The 27,652-nt window shown below is 48.0% G+C and overlaps 12 protein-coding genes across 12 annotated transcripts; 6 read left to right on the top strand and 6 right to left on the bottom strand.

Annotated features, from left to right (window-relative positions):
* Nucleotides 1-60: 60 nt before the first annotated feature.
* PPTG_03437 (hypothetical protein) lies at nucleotides 61-1,461 on the bottom strand (the record flags this gene model as incomplete). The annotated part of the gene is made up of 3 exons (XM_008896112.1): nucleotides 61-477; nucleotides 551-865; nucleotides 949-1,461. 3 exons carry the CDS (start codon nucleotides 1,459-1,461, stop codon nucleotides 61-63), a joined length of 1,245 nt encoding a protein of 414 aa, XP_008894360.1.
* Nucleotides 1,462-2,008: 547 nt separating this feature from the next.
* On the top strand, nucleotides 2,009-3,685 carry PPTG_03436 (hypothetical protein). The gene has a single exon (XM_008896111.1). It carries the CDS (start codon nucleotides 2,144-2,146, stop codon nucleotides 2,888-2,890), a length of 747 nt encoding a protein of 248 aa, XP_008894359.1. The 5' UTR covers nucleotides 2,009-2,143; the 3' UTR covers nucleotides 2,891-3,685.
* On the bottom strand, nucleotides 2,961-3,655 carry PPTG_03435 (hypothetical protein; the record flags this gene model as incomplete). Its single annotated transcript, XM_008896110.1, has 4 exons — nucleotides 2,961-3,183; nucleotides 3,245-3,343; nucleotides 3,401-3,537; nucleotides 3,602-3,655. The coding sequence occupies 4 exons, from the start codon at nucleotides 3,653-3,655 to the stop codon at nucleotides 2,961-2,963; spliced, it is 513 nt and encodes a 170-aa protein (XP_008894358.1).
* A 1,010-nt stretch (nucleotides 3,686-4,695) lies between the features above and the next one.
* On the top strand, nucleotides 4,696-4,917 carry PPTG_03434 (hypothetical protein; the record flags this gene model as incomplete). The annotated part of the gene is made up of 1 exon (XM_008896109.1): nucleotides 4,696-4,917. One exon carries the CDS (start codon nucleotides 4,696-4,698, stop codon nucleotides 4,915-4,917), a length of 222 nt encoding a protein of 73 aa, XP_008894357.1.
* PPTG_03433 (hypothetical protein) lies at nucleotides 4,918-6,143 on the top strand (the record flags this gene model as incomplete). Its single annotated transcript, XM_008896108.1, has 3 exons — nucleotides 4,918-5,725; nucleotides 5,806-5,835; nucleotides 5,896-6,143. The coding sequence occupies 3 exons, from the start codon at nucleotides 4,918-4,920 to the stop codon at nucleotides 6,141-6,143; spliced, it is 1,086 nt and encodes a 361-aa protein (XP_008894356.1).
* A 910-nt stretch (nucleotides 6,144-7,053) lies between these two features.
* On the bottom strand, nucleotides 7,054-8,370 carry PPTG_03432 (hypothetical protein; the record flags this gene model as incomplete). Its single annotated transcript, XM_008896107.1, has 1 exon — nucleotides 7,054-8,370. The coding sequence occupies one exon, from the start codon at nucleotides 8,368-8,370 to the stop codon at nucleotides 7,054-7,056; it is 1,317 nt and encodes a 438-aa protein (XP_008894355.1).
* Nucleotides 8,371-9,144: 774 nt separating this feature from the next.
* PPTG_03431 (hypothetical protein) lies at nucleotides 9,145-9,945 on the bottom strand (the record flags this gene model as incomplete). The annotated part of the gene is made up of 2 exons (XM_008896106.1): nucleotides 9,145-9,744; nucleotides 9,814-9,945. The coding sequence occupies 2 exons, from the start codon at nucleotides 9,943-9,945 to the stop codon at nucleotides 9,145-9,147; spliced, it is 732 nt and encodes a 243-aa protein (XP_008894354.1).
* Nucleotides 9,946-11,413: 1,468 nt separating this feature from the next.
* PPTG_03430 (hypothetical protein) lies at nucleotides 11,414-11,944 on the top strand (the record flags this gene model as incomplete). The annotated part of the gene is made up of 1 exon (XM_008896105.1): nucleotides 11,414-11,944. The coding sequence occupies one exon, from the start codon at nucleotides 11,414-11,416 to the stop codon at nucleotides 11,942-11,944; it is 531 nt and encodes a 176-aa protein (XP_008894353.1).
* A 434-nt stretch (nucleotides 11,945-12,378) lies between these two features.
* On the bottom strand, nucleotides 12,379-16,295 carry PPTG_03429 (hypothetical protein). Its single transcript, XM_008896104.1, has one exon. It carries the CDS (start codon nucleotides 16,253-16,255, stop codon nucleotides 12,485-12,487), a length of 3,771 nt encoding a protein of 1,256 aa, XP_008894352.1. The 5' UTR covers nucleotides 16,256-16,295; the 3' UTR covers nucleotides 12,379-12,484.
* A 559-nt stretch (nucleotides 16,296-16,854) lies between these two features.
* On the bottom strand, nucleotides 16,855-18,485 carry PPTG_03428 (hypothetical protein). Its single transcript, XM_008896103.1, has one exon. The coding sequence runs from the start codon at nucleotides 18,418-18,420 to the stop codon at nucleotides 17,143-17,145; it is 1,278 nt and encodes a 425-aa protein (XP_008894351.1). The 5' UTR covers nucleotides 18,421-18,485; the 3' UTR covers nucleotides 16,855-17,142.
* A 962-nt stretch (nucleotides 18,486-19,447) lies between these two features.
* PPTG_03427 (hypothetical protein) lies at nucleotides 19,448-20,879 on the top strand. The gene has a single exon (XM_008896102.1). It carries the CDS (start codon nucleotides 19,468-19,470, stop codon nucleotides 20,815-20,817), a length of 1,350 nt encoding a protein of 449 aa, XP_008894350.1. The 5' UTR covers nucleotides 19,448-19,467; the 3' UTR covers nucleotides 20,818-20,879.
* Nucleotides 20,880-21,974: 1,095 nt separating this feature from the next.
* PPTG_21291 (hypothetical protein) lies at nucleotides 21,975-22,346 on the top strand (the record flags this gene model as incomplete). The annotated part of the gene is made up of 2 exons (XM_008896544.1): nucleotides 21,975-22,143; nucleotides 22,339-22,346. 2 exons carry the CDS (start codon nucleotides 21,975-21,977, stop codon nucleotides 22,344-22,346), a joined length of 177 nt encoding a protein of 58 aa, XP_008894792.1.
* Nucleotides 22,347-27,652: the final 5,306 nt, after the last annotated feature.

Below are 27,652 nucleotides of genomic sequence, written 5' to 3'. Positions count from 1 at the left end.
ACGTTTCAATACGTAAACTACACCACGGAAATTATCAAAATGTAGCCATGCACATTCCTTTTACGCCGTCATGGGGACAATTCTGCGCCGATCCTCTTCAATGAGCAGATTCTGCAGCATTTGATGATCCCGTCGCACTTTTCCGCTGAGTGAGCTGAGGATATAGTCCCTTGTGTGCACGACGTCTTCGTTTGATGAGAAACTTTCCGCGCCTTCAGCATACAGTTGGTAGCAAGTGCGAGCCACAGACGCCTGTGCAGGGTCTGACTTGGAACGGGAGATGATGATCCAGCAGCGATCACGGAACTTCAGTCCCATGTGTGGTAGAGTCAAGATGTTGTGCTTGATCACCACCACGCGGTCGGATTCCTCAAACTTACGCATGAACTGGAAGCCGTCGATCTTCAACACACCCGACGGGTTATGCAGAGCGATGAGGAAGTTTTTCTCCAACGAATCTGGCTTACGTCCGCGAATCTAGAAAATTATCATATAAAAATTAGGTGACTGTAATATAAAAATATCTTCCCATGTGTATTTGTCCACGTACGAAGCTGTAAATTCTCTCGGGATCTTGACTTTTGACGTTCAGGTCTTTCCACACCACATCCGCTGCAACATGCAGCGGACTGGACACTGGCGTTGTGGTGATAATCTCGATGCAGTTGCCGTTTGTGTCGCTGCTGCGGTTCACCCTCGTGTTGCAGGATATCGTTTCTGGCAGGTCTGGAGGGAACACCGAGTCTGAGGTCAAATACAGCCGCTCCACACTCTTTTCCAGCTGCGAGATGATGGTCATCGTCTCGTCCGCCACTGAAGACTCCAGTGGCGTGTTTGCTTCATCCTCGAATAGGAAATCCTTGCCCTTCATAATAATAAAACCGAGTGAAAAAAAATAAAACCCGTTAGTAAAATAGAAAACTCCGGTCTGATCCGGTTGTCACCTACATAGAGCAGCGAGCGGCGCTGCACCAAGTGGCGAAAGGCCCCATTGACTTTGGTCTGATTAGCCCAAATCTCCTTGAGTTTCCTGTTGGTTCGTTCTGCCTTCTGTCGTTTATGGAATTCACCCACCGCCTTCTTGAACCACTCGCGACTGTCGTCGTCAGCGATCTGGGTTGTTGGGTTTTTCTCGTTCTCTGCTCGACGTCGCTGTCTCTGCTGGCGTCGCTGCAGCAGCAGCTTAACCTGTTCATCCAGCTCCAGCGCCTGCTCTCTCAGTGCGCGCAGCTCCGCTTTCTTGCGCTGCTGCAGCAATGTTGAGTAGCATTGTGTTTCACCCACCCGCTGTTGGGTTTTATTCGATTTCTGTGGCTTCCGAGGCACGACTGAGCTGGAAGTGCCGGGTTTCTTAGACGTGCACTTCTTGACACGCTTACCGTCGCTGTCGCACTCGTCAATAAAGGCCAGCGCCTCCGCCAGCATTGCATCCATGTCCTCCTCGCGTTCCAGGAAGCTCATCGTGATTAAGTGTGTTTTTTGGAATGCAATTGAGTAATGGAGCTACTGGGATTGGATGAAATTCTGTTCTAAATCGCTGATTGGTTTGAAACATGACCATGTATACAGTGCACGTATACACTTGGTTTTGTTTCTCAGGCAAATCAATGTTGCTTTTCCATGCAGGGTAAACTGTACTTTGATGGTTGGAAGTGCCATGGCAGGAGGTCCTTTACAACGTGGACGGATATGTTCGTGTATTGTGCAAGCAATACTTGTCTATACGTGTATTATATAGTTTATACCGTAGACTTGAAGCTGTGTCCAGCAATGCGAATCACAATGTAGTTAACTCGGAAATCACGCAGGTGAGGTGATCCACGGCTTACTGTGTACACTACTAAAGTAGATTAACTGTTAGTGTACTTTAGAAATAACGATTTCGACGTTAGCAGACAACCCAGCAAGAATTTTTGCTAGAATGTCCCCCATTTCTTACCAACACAAAAAATAATATCATGTGAATTTGTGAGAAGCTCGTAACACTTTCATTTTACTTTGCAGCCTCGTCCCAAGTAGCGCTGTGGAATTCGAATTTAAAAAATCTTATTTTTTAATAATCCGAGTTGCACAAAGCTAGTTGGGACGAGACAGTAAAGATTCGAATTCCACAGTGCTAGTTGGGACGAGGCAGCAAAGAAAAATGACCTTCGTGATGAGATGCTGTTTGGTGATGTTGCTGGTCATGCCAGTTCTTGCTTTGAGTCCCGGAGATATCGGCGATGTCACGACGCCACCTTCAGGCTGTCAGCTTTGTGCCAGTACTGGAGACTGTTCTCAAGCATTTCGCAATGGCCCAGGCCAGTTCTGTGGCACTTGGATGGATCGCTCCAGTCATGAACTCCCGTGTTGCTGTCCGCTTAACGCCGTCTGCAACGTATCGCCAGCTGACTACGTGTGTACTTGTGCATACGTTGGCGCGATGCCTCCGTATCACAGCGATAGCGACTTTATGAACAAAGTTCTGTGGCTGTGGTGGATCATCGGTGTTGTAGCGGTGGTCGCTGTCTGTGGAGCTTGCTGCTACTTCCTAGTGAAGCGAATGGTGGACCAGAGCGACGGAAGCTACTCATACGTATCACCAGAGGTGGTCGCTCCTCTTGTTTCACCTACCCGAGAAGCTCTCTATCGCAGCACAGGGCAAACATTTGCGAAGGAATCAGAGTCTGCAGCAGGAGCGGGTGAAAGAACAGCAATCGGGGCAGCTCCAGGGATATGGGGAGGTGTGCCACAGACCACTCATTTGGATCTTGACGTTGGTGGCGACGGCTTTGACGGAGGTCTGGGTAGCGTTGAGAAAGATCAAGAAGCTGACGAAGCTAAACAAGGCGAAAGTGACGCGGAAGATGGAGAGGAGATTGCTCTACTGACAGTGCAATCAAACGAGTAGGTTGTTCCAGTCTATAGCAACGAGAATCGATTAAGCAGTTTTTTTTAGGCCTATCGGGTTTATGAAACCATTATTTGCGGCGCTGTTGGCGTTCGAGAGCTGCAGTAACGAGTCGACTGAACTCGCTCTTGAAAACGTTGGGGGTGTCGAATGTAGTCGCAACAACACGCAAATGGCTCGGCAGACGAGATTTCGAAGCCAGTGGCATTGCCATATTATTGTTCCCCGTCGAGTGCTCGAATACGAGGCACTGAGAACTGTCCAAGCCAGCGTTCTGAATAAACCACTCGTACCTTGCACACAAACACTAGTATAGTGACTCAAACATCACTCATGCACACGATTAATACGAACCAGAGCATGGCCTCGCTCTCGTGGACATGAGACTCCGGGTTGTAGACAAGAATAACACCGTCTGTCTCCTTCATCACTGCAGGCCAGCACGCCTCATAGCTGAAAGGGGATCAACGAATTAGCCGAGTATGCTATTATTTCTATGCCTCAGCTTACTTCTGGTCTCCTGACACGTCCCAGAGCTCCACATTCGTTTTGCCCTTCTCGAGCTCGAGGATACGGACACCAACAGTCGGTTGATAGCGCTCTTGGCTACCCAGGCGGTCCGTATGTTCGGCGAGAAAATTGGCGATCTAGACACAGATACAACATGAGCGAGAAGTGTAGACGCCAATTGCAATTGTCAAACAAGCGTACTGTGGACTTGCCGGCTTCCTTGGGCCCGACGATGAGAATCTTGAGCGGCGCCATCCGACGCGACGGTTTGGATGGGATTGATAACTTCTAAATTTTGTTGTTAGGAGACAATGACGCACTCGCAGTATCCAAAGAGAGAATACGCACTGAGGGGCGCAGCTGAAAAATGTATTCTCTAAATAAAAAATCAGGCGATGTAATTCCTCCGGACTCCTCAGTCTCGATTTTTTACAGTCCGATGGCATCCGGCTTCCCGTATTATTGACCTATGAGACCGCAAACGAAGTGATCGAGGCGAATTGAGGCCTAAAACTCTTCTGAAATTTTCGCACGTATACAGCTTAAAGAAGTTCAATTAGGCTGCATTTTACAAGTTAGCAATACCTCAACCGATAAAATGACAGCCATTCTGGAGGTGACCAAAAAAAGGAGATAGTTTTTGGATGACGACAACATCGCGGGTACTACATATCTCGGAGCAAACAACGGCTCAAAACAAGCATAAGGCGCCACTCTTTTGATCGGAGCGCTGAAACGTACTTCGTTTGTACCGGTAAGCATCGTTTTGCTTGTGTGTGTACCAATCACCAACAGGTTTTGCAGCGTAAACGTGCAAAATAATAATCAACTATTCGTCGCAGCATTCCACTGTGAGCGTCTGGGAGACAACGAGGGAGCCATTGATCCTTGGCACCAGTGTAATTCCTACTTCGCAATCCGCTGGAGCGTTTCCCAGGACCCACGATCTATGAATGATTTCTACCGTGTTATGCTAGTGTTTGCAGCATTTTTCTTTCTCAATGTCGACGCTGCTTCACTGGTTGCAGACTCTAACTTGGCAAATCTTAACACCGCAAACTTCACAGGCCCAGTGGCTGAGACCAGATCAATCGGCACTTGAGAGTAGTGAACGACGACGAGAGAGTCTACAGTAACAGTTTCGGCTTCGAGAGTATTAAGAAACTGATAAATCTCGTGACTAAAGGAAGCATTAGTAAAATTCCTACCAAGCTACAGACTCGGATTTGGCTCTACGGAGGTAAGTCTCCAGGACAAGTGTTTGACTTAACAAGGTTAGGCGTGAGGGGTTAAAGATGATTGAAGATACGATTTTCGGCCACCCACAGTTCTACATTTGGGCGAAGTACGTGGAAGATTTCAACAAAAAGAACCCTACGAAGAAGGAATTGATGATCCCGTCCTTGTTGACCCTTTACGATGACGAAGGTTTGTCAAGAGTCCTCGAGATGGCGAAGAAGGTGTCAGCCACTGAGGCGCTGGCCACGAAACTTAGGACGGAGCAAATTCAGAGGTGAATGAACGACGGTAAAACCCCGGGCTATGTCTTTAAGATGTTCCTGATCGACGCCAAAGTGGATGACCTATTAACGAACCCGCAGTTTATCGCGTGGACCAAGTACGCGAATGAATTTTATGAGAAGAATCATGCAAAGATAGCCTCGATGGTCCCTGCAATAGCAGCTCTCTATGGCGATGATGCTGTTTTTGGTATGCTTGACGCGGTGAAGAAGGTCCAATCAACAGAGAAAATCGCCTCCAAATTGCAAGCTGAACAGATTCAGCGGCTGCTGAGCAGCAATCAATCTCCCTCGCATGTCTTCAAGGTGTTCAATTTTGACAATACAGGATATGAAGTTCTCAGCTCTCCGCTGTTCAAAACTTGGTTCAACTACCTCAAGAACTTCAACAACAAGAACCCCGACAAGAAAGAGAGCTTGCTGAATTTATTATATAGATATTACCAAGGTCATGGTGTGGCCAGAATCCTCGAGGAAGCGATGAAGAACCCGAGTACTGTAAAACTGGCAATGCAGTTGCAGGACGAACAGTACAGACGTAATTTGCTCAGCAAAAACTCTCCCGAGAACACTTTCTATGCGTTTATATTGGCAAAACCGGGAGCTACTGACGGTCTTCACTTTAAAACACTTCGCGATGGCACTATATATCTGCCGCGTCTTAGCAAGGCGTCGGATGGTCTTCTGTCAAGTTCAGATTTCAAGCTTTGGGCTAAGTATCTAGAGGACTTCAACGCAATGTACCCCGACAGACAAACGAGCATGTCGTTCTTTGATAAAACTAATTTAAAATGGAGCGCTTCAAGTGCAACTGTTCGCTCGACACTCCGACAGACCTCTGTCAAACAATTGTATTTTCGATGCTCGATAGTATTAAAATTCCAGCAATCGCATTTAGCGGACCGACTTGTGGCCGTAAGACAGCATTTAGAGGCAATATTAGTTATTAATTATGTTGCGAATCACCAAATGTAGTTAGTTTGCACACTTCCATCCGTCATCATGATCCCAACCGCGCTAGTACAGTGAACGACGGCGCTGGAGGGAAGAAGGAGATGGAGCTGGAACATGAGATGAGAGAAACGCAGTGGCGTGCGTCTGATGAGAAGACCAAGACTGCGCTGGAGAACAAGATTCCCGTTGTGATCGAAGACGCTGCTACTATCCTGGATCGCCGCAGTTTCACGAGGTCTTTAAAATTAAACTTTGAAGTGGTGTGGTAAAAGTGCGTCTCTGATTGAAAATATTCTTCAGATCGAGTCCCCGATTCGAATTCTCACCTTTATTTTTACCGCATTAAATCATAAATGCTGCAGTCGATGATTTTACGGTTATCGAAATTTGTCATGACCTCCGTTTCTACTGCAGCCCCCGGCCTAAAGTGATGCATCTAGTAAGCCCCAATAGCTTGTTTCGTATCGTTATTACTTCCTTTCACGGCGAGAACGACCAGGATGGAGTAGAAAAGCAGTGTAAATATTGGGAGCTCGAGTCTTATTTCTTTTACATGCTGTATTTCACTGGAGTTAAAAAAAATCCTATTCAGTAGTTTTTTTTTCCTAAAAGAGCACCGCTGTTTGTGAAATGTACGAGGTGCTCCTCGTAAACTGTGACGATTACGAGATCAAGTTATGTAAACAACCGAAGTGTTACTACTACCGGTATTCTCCCGTGTATCCATGATTGCGATTATGTAAAAAATTAGCATGCCATAATTCAAGACAACAACTTCGAGAGAATTAAACACCAAATATTATTTGATCTTAACAGATTATCATCGCGTAATCACCACTTTTATACTATATTCGATGGTTAGTTTAGTACTGTGGCCCGTAAAAACGCGGTGATGACAGTGATACTGACAAACACCAAATACACAAGTGTCTTTCTCTTGATATATGGTAACGGATCCCAATTTCAACTTTTTCGCTTGTTGATGAATAGTGCGAGCTCATGAAGATATTCCTTCTAGCCCATCAGTGAACCGAGTAAATTTTCGCCAACAGATGACACTAATTCTACAAAGTTAACAAACCATTGCAAATAATGCTGGTTGCTATTGTATTACAAGACTCCAACGGCAGATAGTTTGACAGAAAATTTTGCGTAAAATTAACAACAAAGTTTATGGAGTCACTCCTCAAGAACAACCTTAGGATTTGGCAAACAGTCGTTTCGCAGAAGCTTCGCCAGAAAGCGGACAATCTCGCGTTCGTCCTCCTCGTTTACCTCCTGCGTCATTTTCCAAAATGCTTGGACTGTCGGATCTTTCTTGCGCGACGTAAGGTACTGCACTGGAACTTGTCGAGTGCACGTCTCCGTCATAGCGCCGATGTGGGAGTCGTCGCAATACGGTCGAATACACACCCACGCGGTCTCGTCAATATCCATCCCACTGAAGATTCCCTCGCCTTCCCAGAAGACCTTCCATATCATCACGACGCGATCTTCATGGCCAAATCGACGAGCTACGACGCGTTTCAAGATCGATACGCTACAGTCTTTACTGAGCATCTTCTTGACGCGAAATTTGACTGCAACAGTGTTGTCTGAGTCCGGTATATCTCGAAAAACCTCGCGGTCGATATGTCGATAGGGCAGATCCGCGATCTTCCACAAACTGCTGCATGTGTCCTCGAAGCTGAAAGGCTGCAGGAACTTGTTAACAAGTTGAACGTACTCGACTCCACCGTCCGGGTTGTGTCGATGGAGTGAGCTGATAGTGTTTACAGGTAGAGAGTCTATGCCACATTCGTTGAGTACTTTGTCGACCCGACCGTGACTATCGTAAAGGTCTTGAAGGTACGCTTCGTAAAGTGCTGTGTCGGATGACTTGAGACGGAGCCACTTCCGATCATCAACCTTGTCGTACACAACGCTTCGAGGAATGGTATAACCACATGATGGTAAAGTCAAAAACTCGCGTACTACGCCACCCATGCTTTCGATGTACTTTGCCTGAGCATTCACGATGGCAGCTAGCCGCTTTTTCTCCGCCTCCACGTGATGTCGTTGTTCGCGTTGGTGCAGCGCCACTCGCTTCCAGAACGACTTAGCAAGTACCAAATCCGTCCGCGCTGTCGTCTTCGCTCCTTTCCTCGTTTCGGTGATTACTTGTACCTGCGTCGACAGTTCACGTTCCTGCCGGCGCAGTTCCTCACGTGCTTGTTTCTGACGCTGGCGGTATCGTTGACGTCGACGGCTTAGTTCAGCAGCGTCAATTCTTCGTTTGTATCTCTTGGTTGGGGCTTCCTCCTCCACACCGCTACTGCTCTCAGAGTCGCTTTCGTTTACCGAAGTTGGGGGTGAATCTGCTCCCCAACTAGACGGAGATCCGTGCTGTTGAAGGTCATCGATCTGTTGAGACTTGCGCGGTGTAAGGCCTCGAACAATCGGCTCCGTATCCAAGAAGGCGGTTAGTTGGTCGAGGAACTCCAGATCTGTTGCCATGATGGTAAGTTGGTGAATGGCCAGTATACGGCAGTTAATGCCGTTTTCGTATCTTACCCCAGAATAGTTGTCTTTCACGCCATTCCTGATGACAACCAACAGTTGGGAATCGTAAGATAACTACTGTGTTCTGTAAGTTTACACGTGTGTCTGTGATCATCAGCGAATCTGCTTTGCTTCTTTCTCGTACAATATTACATGGAATAGAGATCCGGGACGTTGGCTATCCATCCGTAGCGTGACTAAACGTTACTGATCTGTTTCACACCAGCGAATTAAAGTATTGAATCTCTGTACAGAGTTATTTCTGAGTGAGTGATGGTCATCCTGATAAAGTCTGGTATCAATAAAGGTTACTGTTCATTTTTTTTTTTACCTAGTGAGTAGTTTTCAATGTCAAGCCCATGTGTAAGTAGGTTCTAATTTGCCACTAAACATGCACGACCCCCCCCCCCCCCCCACGCACACTCACACACAATCATACTTTATTTAATAGAAATGTTCAGTAGTTAACTCCATTTCTGCTCTTCCTCTTTGACAAGACCGAGTGCTGCTGACTAAATATTTATACGCGGGGAAGAGATTAGTTTAACGTGATTAATAGTTTCATCTGAGCGAAGAGATAGCATGTTACAGCATAGTGGAAATCCTCCACACTCAATTTAGAACACGTAACGTGGCTATTCAAAAATGACCGATTGTGAGATTCTTGCATTTTAGTGAGGCGGTCCATTCTTCTTACAACCGGGCTCAGCCACCTTCTTGTGGCCCCACCTACCACTGAATCTCGGTCACGGGTATGTGGGGGTCCACGTTGAAGAACTTGCCAGTGCTCTTACGGTTCAACTTGGCGATAACGTTTGTCATTGCCGCCACACTGTCCGCTGGCTTCGTCGCCCCTTTGCCTTCGGACATGTCCGTGTCCACGTATCCAGGGTGCACTGACACGACCACGATGCCGTTAGCCTGCAAGTCAAATGCAAGCGATCGAGTTATCATGTTCAGCGCAGTCTTGGACACCGAGTAGCCGTAGCCAGCGTGCTTAAAGAAGGCTGCAGTGTCGCTGGTGTAGCTGCCGATGCTGCCGATAAATGATGAGATTTGCACGACGTAGGCACCACCGTTCGCCTCTACCGCGAGCTGTAAGTTGGGTAGCAGGGCGCGCGTGACGAGGAAAGGTCCGACTGCATTCACCTCGAACTGACTCATGAGGGCATCCTTGGTGCCAGTCTCCAGGAGACTAGGCTTGTAGATACCTGCGTTGTTGATGAGAAGATCGATGGGCTGTCCCTCAAGCTGGTGAGATGCTTCGAGGATGGAAGCCTCGTCGCTCGTATCCATAGTGACCATCTTGAACGGGGCAAGCGCTTTAAGCTGTCCATAGAGCAGAAGTGAATACCATAATCAGCAACAAGTGCCTGCATGTACACTGTAATGTCCTACCTTTTCCATATTGCTGTTGGCGCGAGCTGTGCCGATGACGTTCCAACCAGCGTTGGTGTAGTACTCAGCAAAGGCGAGTCCGATGCCGCGCGTACTGCCGGTGATGAGAACAGTTTTCTTCACGGAAGCCATGGTTTAAGAGCGTCTAGTGGGTTCCTCGAGGTTTGTGAAGATTGAGGAGTTTTGAAAAGTGGGGACACTGAACTGCTAACGCAAACTCTGCCCTTGGGACGTAAATCTAAACCTCGTTCCATCTATGCGTGGTGGCATCAACACATTTCAAAGAGGAAACAGTAGAGATGATGTACAATAAGTTGTAATGTCACGGCACGCCGTTTATATAGAATGTCTTGACGTTTACGTGTACAAGAGTTGAGCAGGAAAATGCAAAAGAGTTCTGTATACACCACATATTATGCAAAAATGATCATATTTATGAAGATTACTGCCACAAATACTCGTAAACAATGATGTCTATGACAGGGGATTTATGAGATGCTGCTGCAGCAGACATTTGTGTTTTTGAAGTTGCGAGAAGGTTCCCGCAGTTGGAGATTGGTCGCTAAGAGTATAATAACCTCTAGTCGGGAGATCGTTTAGCTGATCTCTGGTCTATTGGCTGGCTCACTCTGGTTTTTTTTTTCTCCAATATGCCTCCCCTGTAAAAAGCTTTAACCCCGCCACGCCACTCCCTAAGGGAGTCCCTTGTAGCGATGGCCGCTGCTAATCAAGTCTTCTCATGGTGCCTGGTTGTGGCACGATTCAAAAGCAACTACAAAAAAATTACATTGTAAAACATGTATCAGGTCTGCAGTATTACTTGCTGGAATCTTAAGCGCATATTTGACCTTCATTCAAGAACAGAGATTATCATGATTCATTATGAGTTCTTAGTAAAATAGTTAAAGGGTTAAGCTAGTAGGGAAGGTACTGCATCGACAAATATGACATACACACATCAACAAAATATCGTAGTTGAAGTGGGTGGGGTTCATGCAGAGTAGAAGACAAAAGGCCTTGAAGATAATATTGAAGCGAAAATACAAGAGATCGAGGAGAACGAACGCATAGATGAATCTTCTGTATCTTCTGGGAGCCCCATGTCGGAGGGTCTTGCGCCGACTTTTTTGTTTTGGCTACGCTCTCACCTTGTCCATAGTAAAATCAAACCAGTTATCCGTTCTGTAGACATCGTTTGCTTTTTAAAAACAATGCAGAATTGTACGTCGAAACTTTATAATAGTATTTAGACATCTGTGATTGAGTATCGGAGTTTGCATGTATCTCACTTGCAAAGTCGTTCTTTAATTACTACTGCTCTCCATCTGTGCATTGATGGCGATTGTTTATTCAAATACTATAGTCGCTCCTTGATGCTCCCTGCGTAATGACGATTGTTGGAAGTAAAAGATCGCCTTCAACGTCATAATTACCGTCATCATGATCGGGTGACGGTTGTTGTGCCGCAATCGCCTTGGATTAACGTCCATTTTATTAAGAGCTTTGACCAAGTTAGTGTTGAAGTTCGTGGGAAGTCGAGATTTATGATAAACTTCGAGCTCATTATCTCTTTTTCTTCATTCAGAAACGAAAGACAACAATGAAGAGTACGCCCCAAGTTCTGGCAGCATTGGCGATTGTGGTAGTCGGTACTGCCGCTTTACAAGAAGGCATCATAATCGGGAAAACGTTTGGCGGACCCCACGGTGACGAGTACTCGGACTACCACCTCGTTACGGCAGACCAAATGGTGCACTGCCTCACAATCCGCTTTGCTGATCGCGTGGATGCCGTCAGTCTCAATGTGACGGATCCGGCAGGTCAAAAAACCACCTTTTACCACGGCGGAGAGGATGGTGACCCAAAAACGCATTGTCTTGCTGATAATGAACACTTCACCGGGTATCAGGCGCACTGGGGTAAGTACTATCGCAAAACGCGTCTCATGTATGTCGAGTTTACCACCGATAAGGGAGAAACCATCTCTGGCGGAACTCCAACGGACGATAGCGGGAGCAAGGGCAAGGACACCGCTCCATCGGGTTACCAGTTGGGTGGCTTCGTGGGCTACAGCGGGAACGAACTTGATTCGATGGGAGCCATTTGGACACGCATCAAGCCGGTGGTGTAGTCTTCACGTGTCGACAGCGATTGGAGCGTTGGCTGCAGGGCGCCCAGTAGGATTGTGCTGGGTTTTTGTCGTGGCAACTACTAGATAGTTTTTCGATTAAAGCAGAAAAAAAAATGCCAAAACCATTCACGAAAGTCAACTTTAGTTTTGAAATCTCAAGGTAATGAGCTACCATCAGCCAATGAATTCAACGTATGGCGATCAAGCCACGAAAGTAGTATCTTAATTAGCGTCAACGGCGGCGCTATTACGAACAGCGCGGATTCCACCCTGGATATCGGATGCTTCGACTATGACCCAATCTAAGGAATATTAGTTTTTAAAACCTAAAAAGGTAGAGTATAAAGAGAGGTTGGTGGTATTATAGTAGTGGCTCGGGCTGGCGGGTTTTGCTCGATTCCGATGAACCCTAGTGTGAGCACTTTTGCTATCAAGACGCTGTCACTGCTCTATGACTTATACAGGTCCGAAAAAAAAAGGATTGACGATGTATGTCCTTAATAGGTGGAAGATATCTACGTAGTCGGAACGAGGGTATCCTCATTCTCTTGCTTCCATCAAACTATCCATAAAGCCTCCTTCCTTTGCTAGCTCATAAAACACCCCTGCCCCATTCTTCACCAACTGTCGCGGAGTATCGAGCTCCGCCACTCGACCATCATTCAGCGCCATAATACGATCCGAGTCTAACACCGTGGCCAGTCGATGCGCGATCGTCAGCACCGTCGTGTCCTTAAATTCATGCTTGATCATCCGCTGCAACTTCTTCTCCGTCTCCGGATCGATGGACGCCGTCGCCTCATCCATCACCACGATACGACTACGAGTCAACAGCGCACGTGCCATACACAATAGTTGACGCTCGCCAACGCTAAAGTTCTCACCGTTCTCGCTCAGCTCGTACGTCAACTGGCCCTCTAGAGCAGAAACCTTCGCCTTCATGTCCACTTTCTCGAGTGCGATCCAGATATTGGCATCCGTGAAGTCATCGAACGGGTCCATGTAGCCTCGAAGCGATCCCTTAAACAGTACAGGCACTTGTGGGATGATAGACAGTCTGGAGCGTAGAGTGCGCAGTGGCATGGTGGCAATGTCAACGCCGTCGATCAGGATACGGCCTGACACCAGTTCGTTAATACGGAAGAGTGCCATAATGAGGCTTGACTTGCCTGCCCCAGTTCGTCCTACGATGCCGATCTTCTCGTTATCTCGGATAGTGAACGAGACGCCCTTGAGCACTGGCTTGCTGTCTTGCTTGTAGCTGAACACGACGCCGTGGAACGAAATAGCACCAGTGCTGGGCCAGGTGTGGCTTGGTTCGATTGCTAGGACATGTTGACCACCCTCTGGAGGAATAATAGTGTAGGCCATAACCCGTTCGGAACTGATAAGATCAAGCTCCAGACTCGACCAGCAATGCACGAGAGTGACAAGACCACTGTCAATACTGAGAGCATACGTGAACGCCAGTCCAACCATGCCCGGTGTTAGAAAATCGCGCATGAGGATCAGCCCAGACAACACCAGCAAGATCACTCCCATGCCGATCAACTCCATCCGGACTTGGAACCACTGCTGCACGACCAAGTCTGCGACCCAGCACTTATTCTCCACGTCGTTGAGCACCAAATTTTGACTGATCATGCGGTCAGCAGCTTCACTACCAAACGCGCGGATGACTGCAATACCCTCCTCCGACTGGGTCACGTGGCTCAATACTGGAGACGACGACACTTTCCATAAACGTGAAATCTCTCGAGATGGCGCGAGGTAAAAGTTGGCGATCTTCACGTACATCCACACCAAGGGGATAACTAACACACCCAAAGTGTTGACAGTGTACACAGCGACTGCTAGCTGACTCACTGTGAAGACAGACATGGCGATGAAGCTTCCGAACGCGAATGGAATCGAGAAATCCAAAGCCGACATGTCGTCACCATAGCGGTTCACTATACGCCCGATCGGGTTGGCATCGAAGAATCGAAGTGGGGCCTTCAGCAGCGACGCAGTCATGTTGTCGAACAGTTGTCGAGATGCTCGCAGACCCGCGATTACGACTGTAGAGCTGCGAATCAACACCATAAAGGCCGTTCCACTACCAAACCACGCATATACCTTCACATTGTACACAGTGTCTTGGGCTTTATTTGGACTGGTCTTTTGATCCGTCCAATGAGTCAACCACAGATCACCGGAAATCTGACACGCTTGCCACAGCAGCTGCACCGTCAGCAGGAATACGCACATTTTCATGCCACCCAATGCATCTAAGTAATGCAAGAAGGTCTCCTTGGATACACGACCTTCGTCACGCTCTTCGTCGTCAACAAGTCGACCAGCGTCAACGTCCACCTTCGCATTGCCCCTCTCTTGGTTAATGTCATTCATCACAGAGTCAAGAGATTCCGGGTGTCTGTACGACCGTCGAACGTCAGTGTGGCGAGTGGCCTTGAGTTGACCGTTTTCCACCAACACCCTCACGTTCGCAGCCTTGCTCTCAATGATATCCGAACTGTGTGTCACCAACACCACCGTCTTGTCCGCCAACAGGTTGCAAATGCACTCAGTAAAGATTTGACTTTGCACGATTGCGTCCACCGCAGCTAGAGGAGAGTCAAGCAGCAAGACGTCGGCATCCGAGTAACATGCGCGAGCCAGACAAACACGCGCTTTCTGGCCTCCGGACAGGTTGATTCCTCTCTGTCCGATCTCTGTCAAGTCACCCGCCGGGAGCTGCTTTAGATCAACTAGTAACCCACATGCAGCTACGACTTGAGCATACTTCTTCTTATTGTATCGAAGACCAAAGAGGATATTGTCACGGATAGTCATATTCTGAATCCATGTCTCCTGCGAATAATAGGCCACGCGACCTCGAACAAACACAGAGCCCTCCATTTTGTGCATTTCTCCAAGCAGAGCAGTACACAGTGAAGATTTGCCGCTGGCCACGGGGCCGTGAACGATCACCAGATCACCCTTCTGCACTCTGAGATTAACCTGACTCAATAGAGGCGTGTCCTCAGTCCATCCGAACGTGCCGTCTTCAATCGCTATAGCGACATTAATTGGTTGTGTTGAGCCATCTCGAGTGACGTTATCCGGCTTGACTTCATCCAGTGATAGATATTCTGAAAATCTGTTCATGGAGACCTTGGCTTGGATTATCGTCTGGATTACGGAGGGTAGTTCTCGTAAAGGGTCTCGAAGCGTATTGAAAAGGGCAATAGCTGTAAAAACTTTCGCCGCCGTCAGCTGCTTGCCCATGATAACGGTGTAAACAGTGAACGACACAGTCGAAACAGCGACTGGCGCAGCCCAAAGGATAAAAATCTCGAGTGCGCCGAGATACATGTATCGCTTGACCGCTGACAATTCAGTGGATCGATCTTTGTGGATTCTGGTGGCAAACGCGTCTTCCCATGCATTAAGTTTGACGATCTGGATGGCTTTAAAAACCTCTTTGACAGTCTTCATGCGGCGATCTGTGAACGTCATGATGTCGTCAAAGGCGTTTCCGGAGAATTTGGCAACCCAAAAACTGATTAAAAGAGAAGTCCCAATAACCGCAAGTCCCGCAAAAGCAGCAAGACCGATGACATCGTGAAGCATATACACGACAGCCACAATCTTCATCGGGATAAGCCACAAACTGCTGATCTGGAAAGCTGCATACTGTAGATCTTCTACGTCAGAGGAGAAGAGATTTGAGAGATCCACTTCTGTTGAGTCCGTCTTGCTCTCGATGCTGCGTCGTATGGCCTTGCGGAATAGTAACGCCTTAAGAGCCGATGTGAGTCGAAGTCCAATTAACTCAGCGTTGAAGCCCGCTCGAGCAGAGATGACGATGTTCACCCATCTTGAAAGGAAAAAAGCTCCAAGCCAAATACTGAGGTTGCGAAGGTCGATCTCGGGTGCGGCAAAAGCAGTAATCGCACGGTTCAAGACAACCGGGGAGAAGATATCGCATGCCATCGAGAAGAGAGAAACCAGCTCGCAGACAAAAAATGTCCATCCATAAGTGCTCACCATTGCCCTGATAAGAGACTTATCGTGTCGTTTGTAGTGCTGCACGAACTCGCTACAAGCTGCAGCCGACTGGTTTTCATCCTCGAGTTCCCATAGATCTTCAATGTCCAGTTGACGCACGTTGCCGGTACTTATGACTGGGTTAGCGTACGAGAAGAGGAGACTTGACCAGAACGACGGAGATGCGTGGGTACATTTCCTCGGTGATGACTCTCTAACGTCCGAAAAAGTGGAATAGTTGGGTGGTTTCGCGTTGTCAGATAAAGCGAGGGGCTTCATATTCCTTGTCTTGCCCTGTTGGTCTATGATCTTAAGCGCTAGTTGCAAAATGATTCTTTTACCGTCCTTGTCCGAAAAAAAGCTGAAGTCGTGTGTTATAACCAGTGCAACTGGAATACCGCAAGCAACGTTCTTCGTGTTCTTTGTGGCCTGTTTGCGGTAATCAAATCGTCATCATTACAAACACTGTGCTGTATTACGGACTTGTTGAGCATATTCACAGCAAAGCATTCAAATATGCACTGCGTGGCCAGTCAATTCATCCTCAGGTCAACAACCGAACTATCTTGCAGACAGCGTGAGTTTTATAAACACTATCGAGTGCGATATTTTTAAACAGAACATTAACATCCCACCGCACTACGAGTACTTGATTGTCTTTGCAAACTACTTGCCAAAGCCAAGCACGCTGTTGGTAACCAATAAAATAGGTCATTCCGACAATTGGTCACACTTTAGGTCACGGTACTGGGGTTGCACCCCCAGACCCCGCGACAGAAAAACAATATACTTGAGAGTGCAGTGGGTCCGTTCGCTATGGAGCTCGGCGCTAGGCCCGCCTCCGCAAATACCGCGCGGCCCTGCTTCGCGCATCACGTGTTTGCTGCGGATACGGGCCTCGCACACGCTCACTTCCGACTCGTGACCTATCCCAATACAAAAATTGAGATTATTGATGTGACCTAGTGTCGAATTTGACCTATTTTGTTGCCTTGTTCTGGGTCTACATGTACTGTACATTGCACTGTACAGCAATTTACGTTTATATTTCGTAAAAGTTGCACATGTAAACACGTACCATGCTAACAGTAGAACCCCCAAACTAGATGAGTGCATCGCTACTCGTTAACAACTTCAGCTTCTAGTATGCCTCCGTCCCCCAGCAACTATGCTTGAAAGCGGACAATTTTTTTTTTTTCCTCTTCGTTTACTTCGTGGGTCATTTTCCAAAATGCTTGGACTGTCGGATCTTTCTTGCGCGACGTAAGGTACTGCACTGGAACTTGTCGAGTGCACGTCTCCGTCATAGCGCCGATGTGGGAGTCGTCGGAATACGGTCGAATACACACCCACGCGGTCTCGTCAATATCCATCCCACTGAAGATTCCCTCGCCTTCCCAGAAGACCTTCCATATCATCACGACGCGATCTTCATGGTCAAATCGACGAGCTACGACGCGTTTCAAGATCGATACGCTAGTGTCTTTACTGAGCATCTTCTTGACGCGAAATTTGACTACAACAGTGTTGTCTGAGTCCGGTATATCTCGAAAAACCTCGCGGTCGATATGTCGATAGGGCAGATCCGCGATCTTCCACAAACTGCTGCATGTGTCCTCGAAGCTGAAAGGCTGCAGGAACTTGTTAACAAGTTGAACGTACTCGACTCCACCGTCCGGGTTGTGTCGATGGAGTGAGCTGATAGTGTTTACAGGTAGAGAGTCTATGCCACATTCGTTGAGTACTTTGTCGACCCGACCGTGACTATCGTAAAGGTCTTGAAGGTACGCTTCGTAAAGTGCTGTGTCGGATGACTTGAGACGGAGCCACTTCCGATCATCAACCTTGTCGTACACAACGCTTCGAGGAATGGACACCCATGTAGAAGATGAAGTTAGACTCGGTCGTTCGCGTGTTACTACACCCATGCTTTCGATATACGCTGCCTGAGCGTTCACCATAGCTGCTAGTCCATTCTTCTCTGCCTCGACTTGAAGTCGCAGATCGCGTTGGTACTGTGCCACTCGCTTCCAGAACGACTTGGCCAGGGCCAGATCCGTCCGCGCTGTCGTTTTGGCTCCTGCTCTCGCATCAAGGATATCCTGCACCTGTTTTGACAGGTCCTGTTCCTGTCGACGCAGTTCCTCATGTGTAGTTTTCTGACGCTGGCGATATTTTTGGCGTCGACGGCTTAGTTCAGCAGCGTCAATGCTTCGTTTGTTTCTCTTGGTCGGGACTCTCGCCTCCGCACTGCTACTACTACTGTTTTCTTCTTCAAAATCGTTTATCGGAGGTGGGGGAAAAGATGCTCTCCAACTGGACGGAAATCCATGATGTTGAAAGGCATCGTTCTGTAGTGACTTGCGAGGTGTGAGCCCTCGAACGAGGGTCTCTGTTTCCAAGAAGGCGGTCACTTGATCGAGAAATTCCAGGTCCGTTGCCATGATGGTAAGTTGGTGAATGATCTGAATACGGCGATATCGCCGTATTCAGACAAGCTCTTCACGCCATCACTGGCAACAACCAACAGCTGGAACTCACGGGATAACCAGTGCGTCTGTTATTGAGACAAGAACTCGGTGAATCACATTGTTGTCACCAAAGCAACAGCTGTGCGCTTATACTTGCAATTTTTCAGTACCGGTAGAGTCTCTAGGATCTGATGTGTTGCCTGTCCGCTAGGGCGTGACTAAACATAGTGTTCAACAGACGTCGCCAAATTAATTACTGAATTGCATTGACTGTATTTCCTGAACGAAAATGTGTATTAAGTTGGTTGAGACAGCTTTATATGATTTTAAATATTTCAATGCTGCAACAATACTAGCGTCATACCTCAACAATTAATTATTTTGATTAGGGCAGAAATTTTGCTATATATACGGACAGAATCCAAAAACACTGCTTTTACCGATGTAAGAATAAGAGAAGTAACAGTGTGACTAAACATGTTCTGGATTGCGCCCATGCACTCACTGACTCTGTACTTCTAATAGAATCCGCGCAGCTTTACTATTTAAAATGATAATACTTAGTTTGGTCGTAGCTATTAACGAGATGATCGATGCTGGTAACCCCACTTCCAGAAACCAACCAGTGGTACTGTGATTGTACCGTGACAACTTATTTCGTGGTTTTACGATAATAGGTTATAGCCAACGGAGTTACAGTATCAGCGGCAAGTTTTGCGTGAGAATATCTACTCGAAGCCGAAGGATTACGACCTAGTTACAGTAGATTTTCGCATGGATCATATCATTCCTGATGACTTGAAACAACAAAAAGTTGACACATTTGCGTGCATGTTTTCTCCTAGATACTATCATATCGTTAATACGCGACTCAATCGGAGTGGTGATCACTGTAATCAGTGTCACGTACACAGCTGTTAGATTGCAATCACTGATGGCGTGAAACTCTCAGATCCTGGTTGCGCCGTCTTCACAGTATCATATCATTCACAAAAGTTCTATTAACCAGCAACAGCAAGGATGATATCCGATCTGGAGTTTCTCAACGAAATGACAGCGTTGTTGGAGACGGAAAATCACGTCTCCGTCTCCGAGGCCACACCACGCACTCCCATCGAAGTCAACTTCCAGCAAAGCTGGGCAACCATCTCGACTCAGCACGATCATGTTAAAATCGACAATAATGAGGGCGAAAAACCGTCTACCAGGAAGAGCAAGCGTCACAGTAAAAATCCTGATCCCCGACGTAAAAAGTATCGCCTGAAGGCAAAAAGTCAACTTGACGAGCTGCGTCAAACAGCCGACGAGTTTTCCACAAAACTACAGGAGCTACTAGATGCAAGAAATGGAGCTCACACAACGGCACGGACGGATCTGGTGCTTTCCACGACATTCTGGAAGCAAATCGCAACGCAACAGCACGAGCAGCGTCTTCTTGCTGAAGCAGAACGCAAGAATCTCTTGGCGATTGTCAACTCGCAGGGCTCGTACATCGAGAGCATGAGGAACGTACCTCATGCATACGCTGAGGTGTCTTCCGCTCTTGCTCTCGTCGCACCAAATCGTGACTCTTTATGTGGTGTTGCTACGATCCACGACACAATTGATGATCTTAAGTGGCTTCGATTGAAGTCGTCCGTGGCGTCGGTGTATACGACATACCTGCAGGAGGTGGGCATCAGTTATGCTCGCATCGACCAGGTCTTCCGAGATGCTGAGATGGAATGCTTACCCATAGGAAAGGTCGATGGATGCTACAAATACAAGCCAACCGGGGAGCTCAAGTACTTCCAGCACCGAAATCGACTACTGCAACCCTTTGGCTTTCAAGCCGCGTGTCTGACCATGTGGGAATTATCGACGGTTGCACATCGACAAAACGATCGATACGTTTATTGTGACGTATCCGACCCGGAGAATACCAAAGCTGTCCAATTCCGCCTACGAAAGACACTGGCCAATGGCTCGCCTGTTTCGATCTTGAAGCACGTTGTGTCTCGTCGGTTTACTGAAAAAGACCGCGTAGTGATTGTATGGAAAGTGTTCTCCGAGGGCGAGGGAATCTTCAGCGGGATGGATACGGACGAAACCGCGTGGGTCTCTATCCGCCCGCTAAACGATGGATCAAAGAAAACGACATTGATGGAGTTCTGTTCTCGGCAGGTTCCAGTTCCCTATCTCACGGCAAACGCTCATGACCCGGCAGTCAAGGAATTTCAGAAGATGATGGAGGATGCGGTCGCAGAAGACGCTCAAATTGTTGCGAGCAAGTTGCAAAAAGCTTCTCAGCGAGCCCTGTACATACCGTGGCACTTAAGTAGCGTGGTAAAAAGTCAGAGGACCGAAATAACCGAGGAAAACGTTTCCTGATTAATGTGGGTAACGTTGAGTTTATTAGGAGATCGTAGTCGTCTTCATTTTGCTCTTTGGCGGCTGTGGTTTGTCTTTGCGCTCCAGGAGCATCATTTATTCTCAAAAATTCATAACTCCATCAAGTACGCGACTGTAATATGCCCCCACCCCCTTGATAGGATACCTTAGCGTTCATCTCAACCTCCTGGACATTTCTTTCCTGTTTAGAAGCGGCATCGATATACTAATATAATATCATTAACATTTGACAGAAGTAGCATGGAATTGGTACATTAAACTTTCCGGCATACTACAAAATACTGAAAAGTGCAATTTTATTTTTCACAGTCCAACCGTTTGAAAGCCTCCACCTACCAACCATTCGAAATTTGGTCTGCAGGCAGTGTAAGCGGAGGTTATACACTCTCCGGATTTGAGATGGCGATAATTAAGTTCCAGTACTACCTTCCGCTGTCTTCCAGTGAGCAGCACGCACTGGAGGATTTGTCGTGGATCCAATGAGTGTACACTTCTTTACGAGCTTGCGTTGCATTTGCTAAACCAAGAAGCAACGTGGCGCAATATAACGCACTACAGCACATTACGCCCTTATGGCCAATGCGGCAAGTGATTCTAATCAGGGCGCAAACCGGTGCGAACTTTGCTGCATACGTCAACCTTGCAGACAATCTTTGAATGGATGTTGCTTCAAATAGTGACATGTGAAACATTGCTACCCTTCTCGAGTGCGCTGGTAAAGAGGGAGAGTAGATAGTGCAGCATCAATAATCCGTCAAATTTTTTTTAATGATTGCAGCGACCAATATTATTATAAGGGTTCTAATTGGTACAGCTATTTGGGCAAGCGATCGTCTCCAATAGCATTGTACATTGCATTTACGATGACCTGTGCGCACAGTATCCCCATTTGTGTAGAACAGAGTATATGCGTGTCCACACATCTGTTGAGTCGACCGTCTCTGGGTGGCGATCGCGAGGGCTTCCGAGTTGGTTTTGCACATGGAGTCGAACATGACAGTTGTGACATTAGTGTAATAATTGGATTGCCAAACTTAATGCCACCTCCAAGATTTCGACAAGTACGCAAGCATCCTGCTTTCATTCAGGGCGATCGAGTATTGTGCTAGGCGACACCGCCTCATCGTGCCGTTAGCATGGATACTTCATCGCGTCACGCCGTGAGTCCACCCATATCCGTCATGAAGTTTCGTAATGCTGGACGTCGTCTGGTGTCCATCCAGGCGGACGTTAGTCACCTTTGTTGGAAGTGCACGGTGTGCACGGATGTCGACGCCATGGTAGTATCTTGGGTTAAGGCTTGCGGTAGGCACTATGATACGTCTAAACGAGCCAGAGTAAGGTTAGTCCTTCATTATAATAAACTTTGCGATATACCTTTCTTATTGGGGCTTGATGGATAAGAAGCCAGTCGAACCACACGCGCATGTCTAACAGCGTGACTTCTGCACCTTCGAGGGCTTTCGTAACTGACTCCACCTTTTTAAGCTCCTTTAATAGACTTGTAGATTGGTAAGCCACTGACGAGGCCCCGGATTGGGCCGAAACGCGTCTAGCACGCGTTCAATCCAAGTCACCTGCAGGACTGACGTCCTTGCTGTTGGTTGCTTGTGTGCTCTGTAGCAGCACTAGCTAGGCGCTTGATGTTTGCTCGGCGTGGTAGATTGAAGACTGATTGTATTTAGTTGTTATGCAAGCCTGTTTGGCCTGTAAAAGTATGCATCCTCCTCTGTAGGAGTTTCCTAACTGCTCGTTCTTCCTTCGTACTCCGTTGTTGCCCTCCTTCGCATTCTTCTGGAGCCGCTCGTCGTCCCACTCTTGCTGCGACGTTTCAAGATCTCCTCTCAATCTCCTCCGAGTTCCGACACTCCTTCCCGGGCGGTCAACCTGATAACATTACGAGCTCTCTTAGCTCTTTGAGCCGTGTTGCCGGGAGAGGCTTTGTCAGGATGTCCGCACGCATTTTCACGGACTCGCAGTACTCTACAATCAGCACCGCCTTCTTGACAAAGTCCTTTACAAACTTGTGACGAGTGTCAATGTGCTTTGCACGTCCTGACGTGTCTTCTCCTTCTAACTGAGCAATGGCAGCTTGGTTGTCTACGTGGAGCACCAATGGCTCACGTAGTTTTAAGCCTATCTCCTCCAGACACCCCATGATGCCAAGCATCTCTGCCGTCGTCTGCGACGCCGCCACGAACTCGGACTCCATGGTTGACAGTGCAACGCACGCTTGCTTCTTACACAACCACGCTACTACCACACCTGCCACCATGAGCACTCCCCCTGTTACTGACTTCCTGTCTTGTTTGTCTGACGCATAGTCTGCGTCACTGAACGCTTCTACCAACACGCCGTCGTTGTCCATTGCATTTTCGTTCGTGTTCATTAGGAATTTCAACTTGCTGGTTCCTTTCAAGTACTTGGCGATCCTTTTCGCCAATCTCCAGTCGGCCTCGGTTGGCGCGTGTGCATTCCTCGTCACGCGATGTACCGCGTACGAGATGTCGGGTCTCGTGCATCTCGAGATCCACAGTAAACTACCCACTAAAGACTGAAATGTCTGCACTGTCGGGCGTCTCGGGCTTCCAGCGCCACCGCTTGGTAACAGCTCACCAGGCTCATCACCGTCCTGTCCGCTCCCTATTGGTGTACGCACTGCCGCTGCCTTATCTAGTTCGAACTTCAGCAACATATCTTGGATCGCTTGTTCTTGGTCCAGTGCCCAGCCGTCCTTCTCGTCGTAGTGGAACGTGATTCCGAGAAACTTAGAAACTACGCCCAGATCTTTCAAATCCACGACCTGCATGTCGTCGAAGAACTTGTCAACTTTGTTCTCGCTCGTTGCTGTTACTAATATATCATCGACGTAGATACCCACGAGTGTTATGCCGTCGCCTTCTGTCTTGACGTACAAGCAACTGTCCGTGTAGCATTGTCGGAAGCCCAGCGACACCAGGATGCTGTGCAGTAGGTGGTTCCACAGCCTGCCTGACTGCTTTAACCCGTAAAGTCCTTTCTCCAATATCAATACTAACTCGTACTTGCTTGTCACACCCAGAGCCTTGAGTTGCTCCTCCGTGAACTCCATTCCCTGCGGAATCAACAGAATGATGACTAACTCTGCCTCCTTCTTTGCCTTTACGTAGGCACTTGGTACATCCCCGTGACGCGCCGGAACTTTCCAGATTCGCGACACTACCAAGATCACCTTGCCGGACACCATTTCCAGCACGGCGGAGAACGTGAAAGTGTAATCCACACCATATTCCTGTTCATCACCACGAGCGACCAGCGTCGCCTTGTATCGTTCGATAGTACCATCCGCATGTGTTTTAAGCTTGAATACCCATTTGGTGTGCAAGCATTTCGCTCTAGGCGGCTTCTTCGCCACCCTCCACGTGCCGTTTTGCTCCAATGCATCAAGTTCCTCCTTGATGGCTTGCCTCCACTTGTCTGCACGCGGGTCTTTCATCGCTTGTCTGTAGTTTTTTGGGTCCTTATACACTACAGCGTTCACCCTGTTCACTTGTACATGTTTAGCTCCCATATTGCGAGTGCGCATACGTGTTGATTGTTCTTCCTCAGCTGGAACTTGTTCTTCGTTCTCATTAGCTACTCCTTCCCTTTCGGTAGCGTCTTCTCTTGCCTTTAACTTGTTCTTCTTGCTACTTTTCTTGGATTTATTTGACTGTATCTTCTTCTTCTTCTTCGACTTGCCTGTGGACCTACTGCGCTTCTCTCTTTCTGACGTCTTGCCGCCTTGTGACTCTTCGCCGGTCGTCTCCTTCCGACTCGCAGCTCCCTCGCGATCTTTCACTGCTTTCTTCAGTTCTGGGTCCTCGAGCTCCAGTTGTGCTTGCAACTGGGCATTCTGCTTTGCATCCAGAGTCTCCACGTTCTTAATATGCTGTGTCGTGATTACAATCCGGTCCTTCGGTAAGTATACTTTGTATCCTTTTGTCTCGTCGTTCTTACCAATTATCATACCGACTTGTGCTCTTGGTTTCCAAGTCTTCTTACCAGTGTCTCTGAATGCCGTACAAGGACTGCCGAACGTGACGATTTCCGACAGATTTGGAGCATTACCAGTCAGCATCTCTAGTGGTGACAATCTCTTTGTATTTGCTCTGCACGAGCTACGGTTGAGTACGTAGGTTGCGTACTCGATGGCATCTCCCCAAAAGTATAAGGGCAATCCACTGGCGAATAACATGCATCTCGCCATGTTTAGCACCGTTCTGTGCATCCGTTCTGCTTTCCCGTTTGACGCTTGGTTCTCCCTCTCGCTAATCTGACGACGCACTCCAGTCGCCATGCAGAACGGGTCTACGTTTGTATACTCCTTGCCTCCGTCGGTCCTGAGTACGTGAATTCTGCAATTAAATCTCTTCTCGAAGTACACTAAGAAGTGCTCGAACTTCTTCGTTGCCTCAACCTTGTTCTTGGCCAGAAACACTCTCACATAGTTTGTAGAGTAGTCAACAAAGTTGATTAAGTACCTGTTACCACGTCTGTCCTTGGGTGTCATGTGTCCTTTGATGTCGCTACCTATAACACCTCCAATCTTGTCAATAGGAGCGTTTGCACCTGTGTCTTTCTTCGACTGATTGTTCTTACTTTGCTTGCCTTGTGCACAGGTCAAGCAGTTGAGACGCACCCTGCTAGTCAGTCTGATACCCGACCCAGTCGCGTCCGCCATGCGTTCTGCCGTGTCATACGAGATGTGTCCTAATCTTTTATGTAGTTCCAGTAGCGTAGTTTCAGTCACCGTATCATCGAGTACTTTGTTTGCATCTTTCAATGGTCTTGTTACCGCGTTAATCCTTGCTTCCCTTGTAGCTTCCCCCATAGTGTCGATCATCAATACATTATGACGTCTATGGACCTCAAACACATGCAATCCATTCTTCTGTTGCACCATGTAGCTTTTGCCGCTATGCCGTTCAAGGTACACGCCCTTCATCTCTAGTCTGCCGTAACTCATGATATTGTCGGCCAGATTCTCAGCGTAATGAACATCCGATATGTCCACCGCAATCTCACGACCATCCACAATCGTTCTGATTTCCACGGAGCCCTTCTTAATCACGTGGATATCCTCTCCGTTTGCCGCCCTGTATTGCTCGTCACAGTCTACGGCATCCTTCAGTAGTTCCATATCCTTGACTAAATGCACGCTGGATCCGCTATCCAAGATCCACGCGTGTGTGTTGTCACTTGTGCCGGTCCCTATCGCTAATGAGACCTTGGTTTCATTGGCACCATTGTTCTTCTTCTTTTCTGGACAATTTCTTGCTATATGTCCAACTTCATCGCAGTTGAAGCACGTGCGGGTTTCTTTGCCTCCGACGCGTGCAATTGTTTCGACTCCTTGTCCACCTTGGTTTCCTTGGCCACCACCATGAAATCGACCGCCATGTCCTTTGCTACTCCGACCTCCATGACTCCGAAACTGGTCGTTCTTGACAATACTTGCCTCATATTCTATAGCAAATGCAACTAACTCCGTAGCTTGCTGTAAATGATCAACGCGCTGCGAGTTCAGTCTCGTCAGCATTGCACTTCGAAGATACACGGGTGCCGATTTGCACAAGCATTGCAAGACGTGTAGATCTGAGCACCCCGAGCGTTCCGCCACGTACGTCAAGTACTGGAAGTGCTCAGCCCAAGTCCTGTCCCGATGCTTCTCGGTGGTCATCAACTGCAGCCCTTTGGACGCCGTGATTGTCGTCATATACGGCACCAGCATTCGATTCATCACATGCTCCAAAGTGGGCATCTCCGCTGTCCAGAGTGGAAGCATTCTCTCAAAATACACTAGTGCAGCTCCATCCAATTTTCCATTTAGTGCGAGAATACGGAATTCCTCCGACCAGTCTCCACCGCTCATCTGCTGCGCTGCAGCGAGTCTCTGTAGGAATCTCAATCCCCATGTCTTAAAATCCGCGCCAAGGCCAGGATATACTTCCTTGCCTGTGAACTTCGCGAAGCCCGCCCAATCCAGGTCGCGTGGCTTCGGCACCTTGATTCCGAAGTTCGGTGGCGGTACGAATTGCTCCGCCGTGGGTCCGTTCATCGGCTGTTGCACGTTCGTTGTGTCTTCCGTCTGTGGCGTCGCCATCTCAGGTGCTGGCGTTGCCTGAGTTGTCGTCCTCATTGACGTATCGAGAGATCCTACTCTCATGCGTCGGGCTCGAGCCTTGATGAAATCCGTGAATGCGCTTGATTCTTCATACTTATGCTCGAAGGACGACGTGCGCTGCTGCATCTGCTTCTGAAGCTCTGCTTGATTAGCCATGAACTGTGCCTGTTGCTTCGCCATACCTTCGAGGAGTCCTTCTAATCTGTCCAGTCGCTCTGAGCTTGCGCTTGAGTTCCGGCTTCCCCGTCCAGGAGCATCGGACGCACCTGAGTCAGAATGCGTCCCCTCGAACAACTCGAACGGGTCTGCAGCCACGTTCAGCCCGTGAACATCGGTGTCGTGGACGTCACGCGGGTTTGGTCGTTGTGAGGTCTCGTCGGAACCCGTTGGGCTCATAACCTGTTGGTTGCTTGTGTGCTCTGTAGCAGCACTAGCTAGGCGCTTGATGTTTGCTCGGCGTGGTAGATTGAAGACTGATTGTATTTAGTTGTTATGCAAGCCTGTTTGGCCTGTAAAAGTATGCATCCTCCTCTGTAGGAGTTTCCTAACTGCTCGTTCTTCCTTCGTACTCCGTTGTTGCCCTCCTTCGCATTCTTCTGGAGCCGCTCGTCGTCCCACTCTTGCTGCGACGTTTCAAGATCTCCTCTCAATCTCCTCCGAGTTCCGACA

The sequence above is a fragment of the Phytophthora parasitica genome (assembly GCF_000247585.1).
Source record: "Phytophthora parasitica INRA-310 unplaced genomic scaffold supercont2.4, whole genome shotgun sequence".
In the NCBI taxonomy this organism is placed as follows: domain Eukaryota; phylum Oomycota; class Peronosporomycetes; order Peronosporales; family Peronosporaceae; genus Phytophthora; species Phytophthora nicotianae.
This window is presented reverse-complemented; position numbering and strand designations above follow the sequence as displayed.

Excerpts from the sequence above, each read along its gene's own strand:
- PPTG_03436 (XM_008896111.1), top strand. The coding sequence starts at position 2,144 with ATGACCTTCGTGATGAGATGCTGTTTGGTGATGTTGCTGGTCATGCCA.
- PPTG_03429 (XM_008896104.1), bottom strand. The coding sequence starts at position 16,255 with ATGAAGCCCCTCGCTTTATCTGACAACGCGAAACCACCCAACTATTCC.
- PPTG_03428 (XM_008896103.1), bottom strand. The coding sequence starts at position 18,420 with ATGGCAACGGACCTGGAATTTCTCGATCAAGTGACCGCCTTCTTGGAA.
- PPTG_03427 (XM_008896102.1), top strand. The coding sequence starts at position 19,468 with ATGATATCCGATCTGGAGTTTCTCAACGAAATGACAGCGTTGTTGGAG.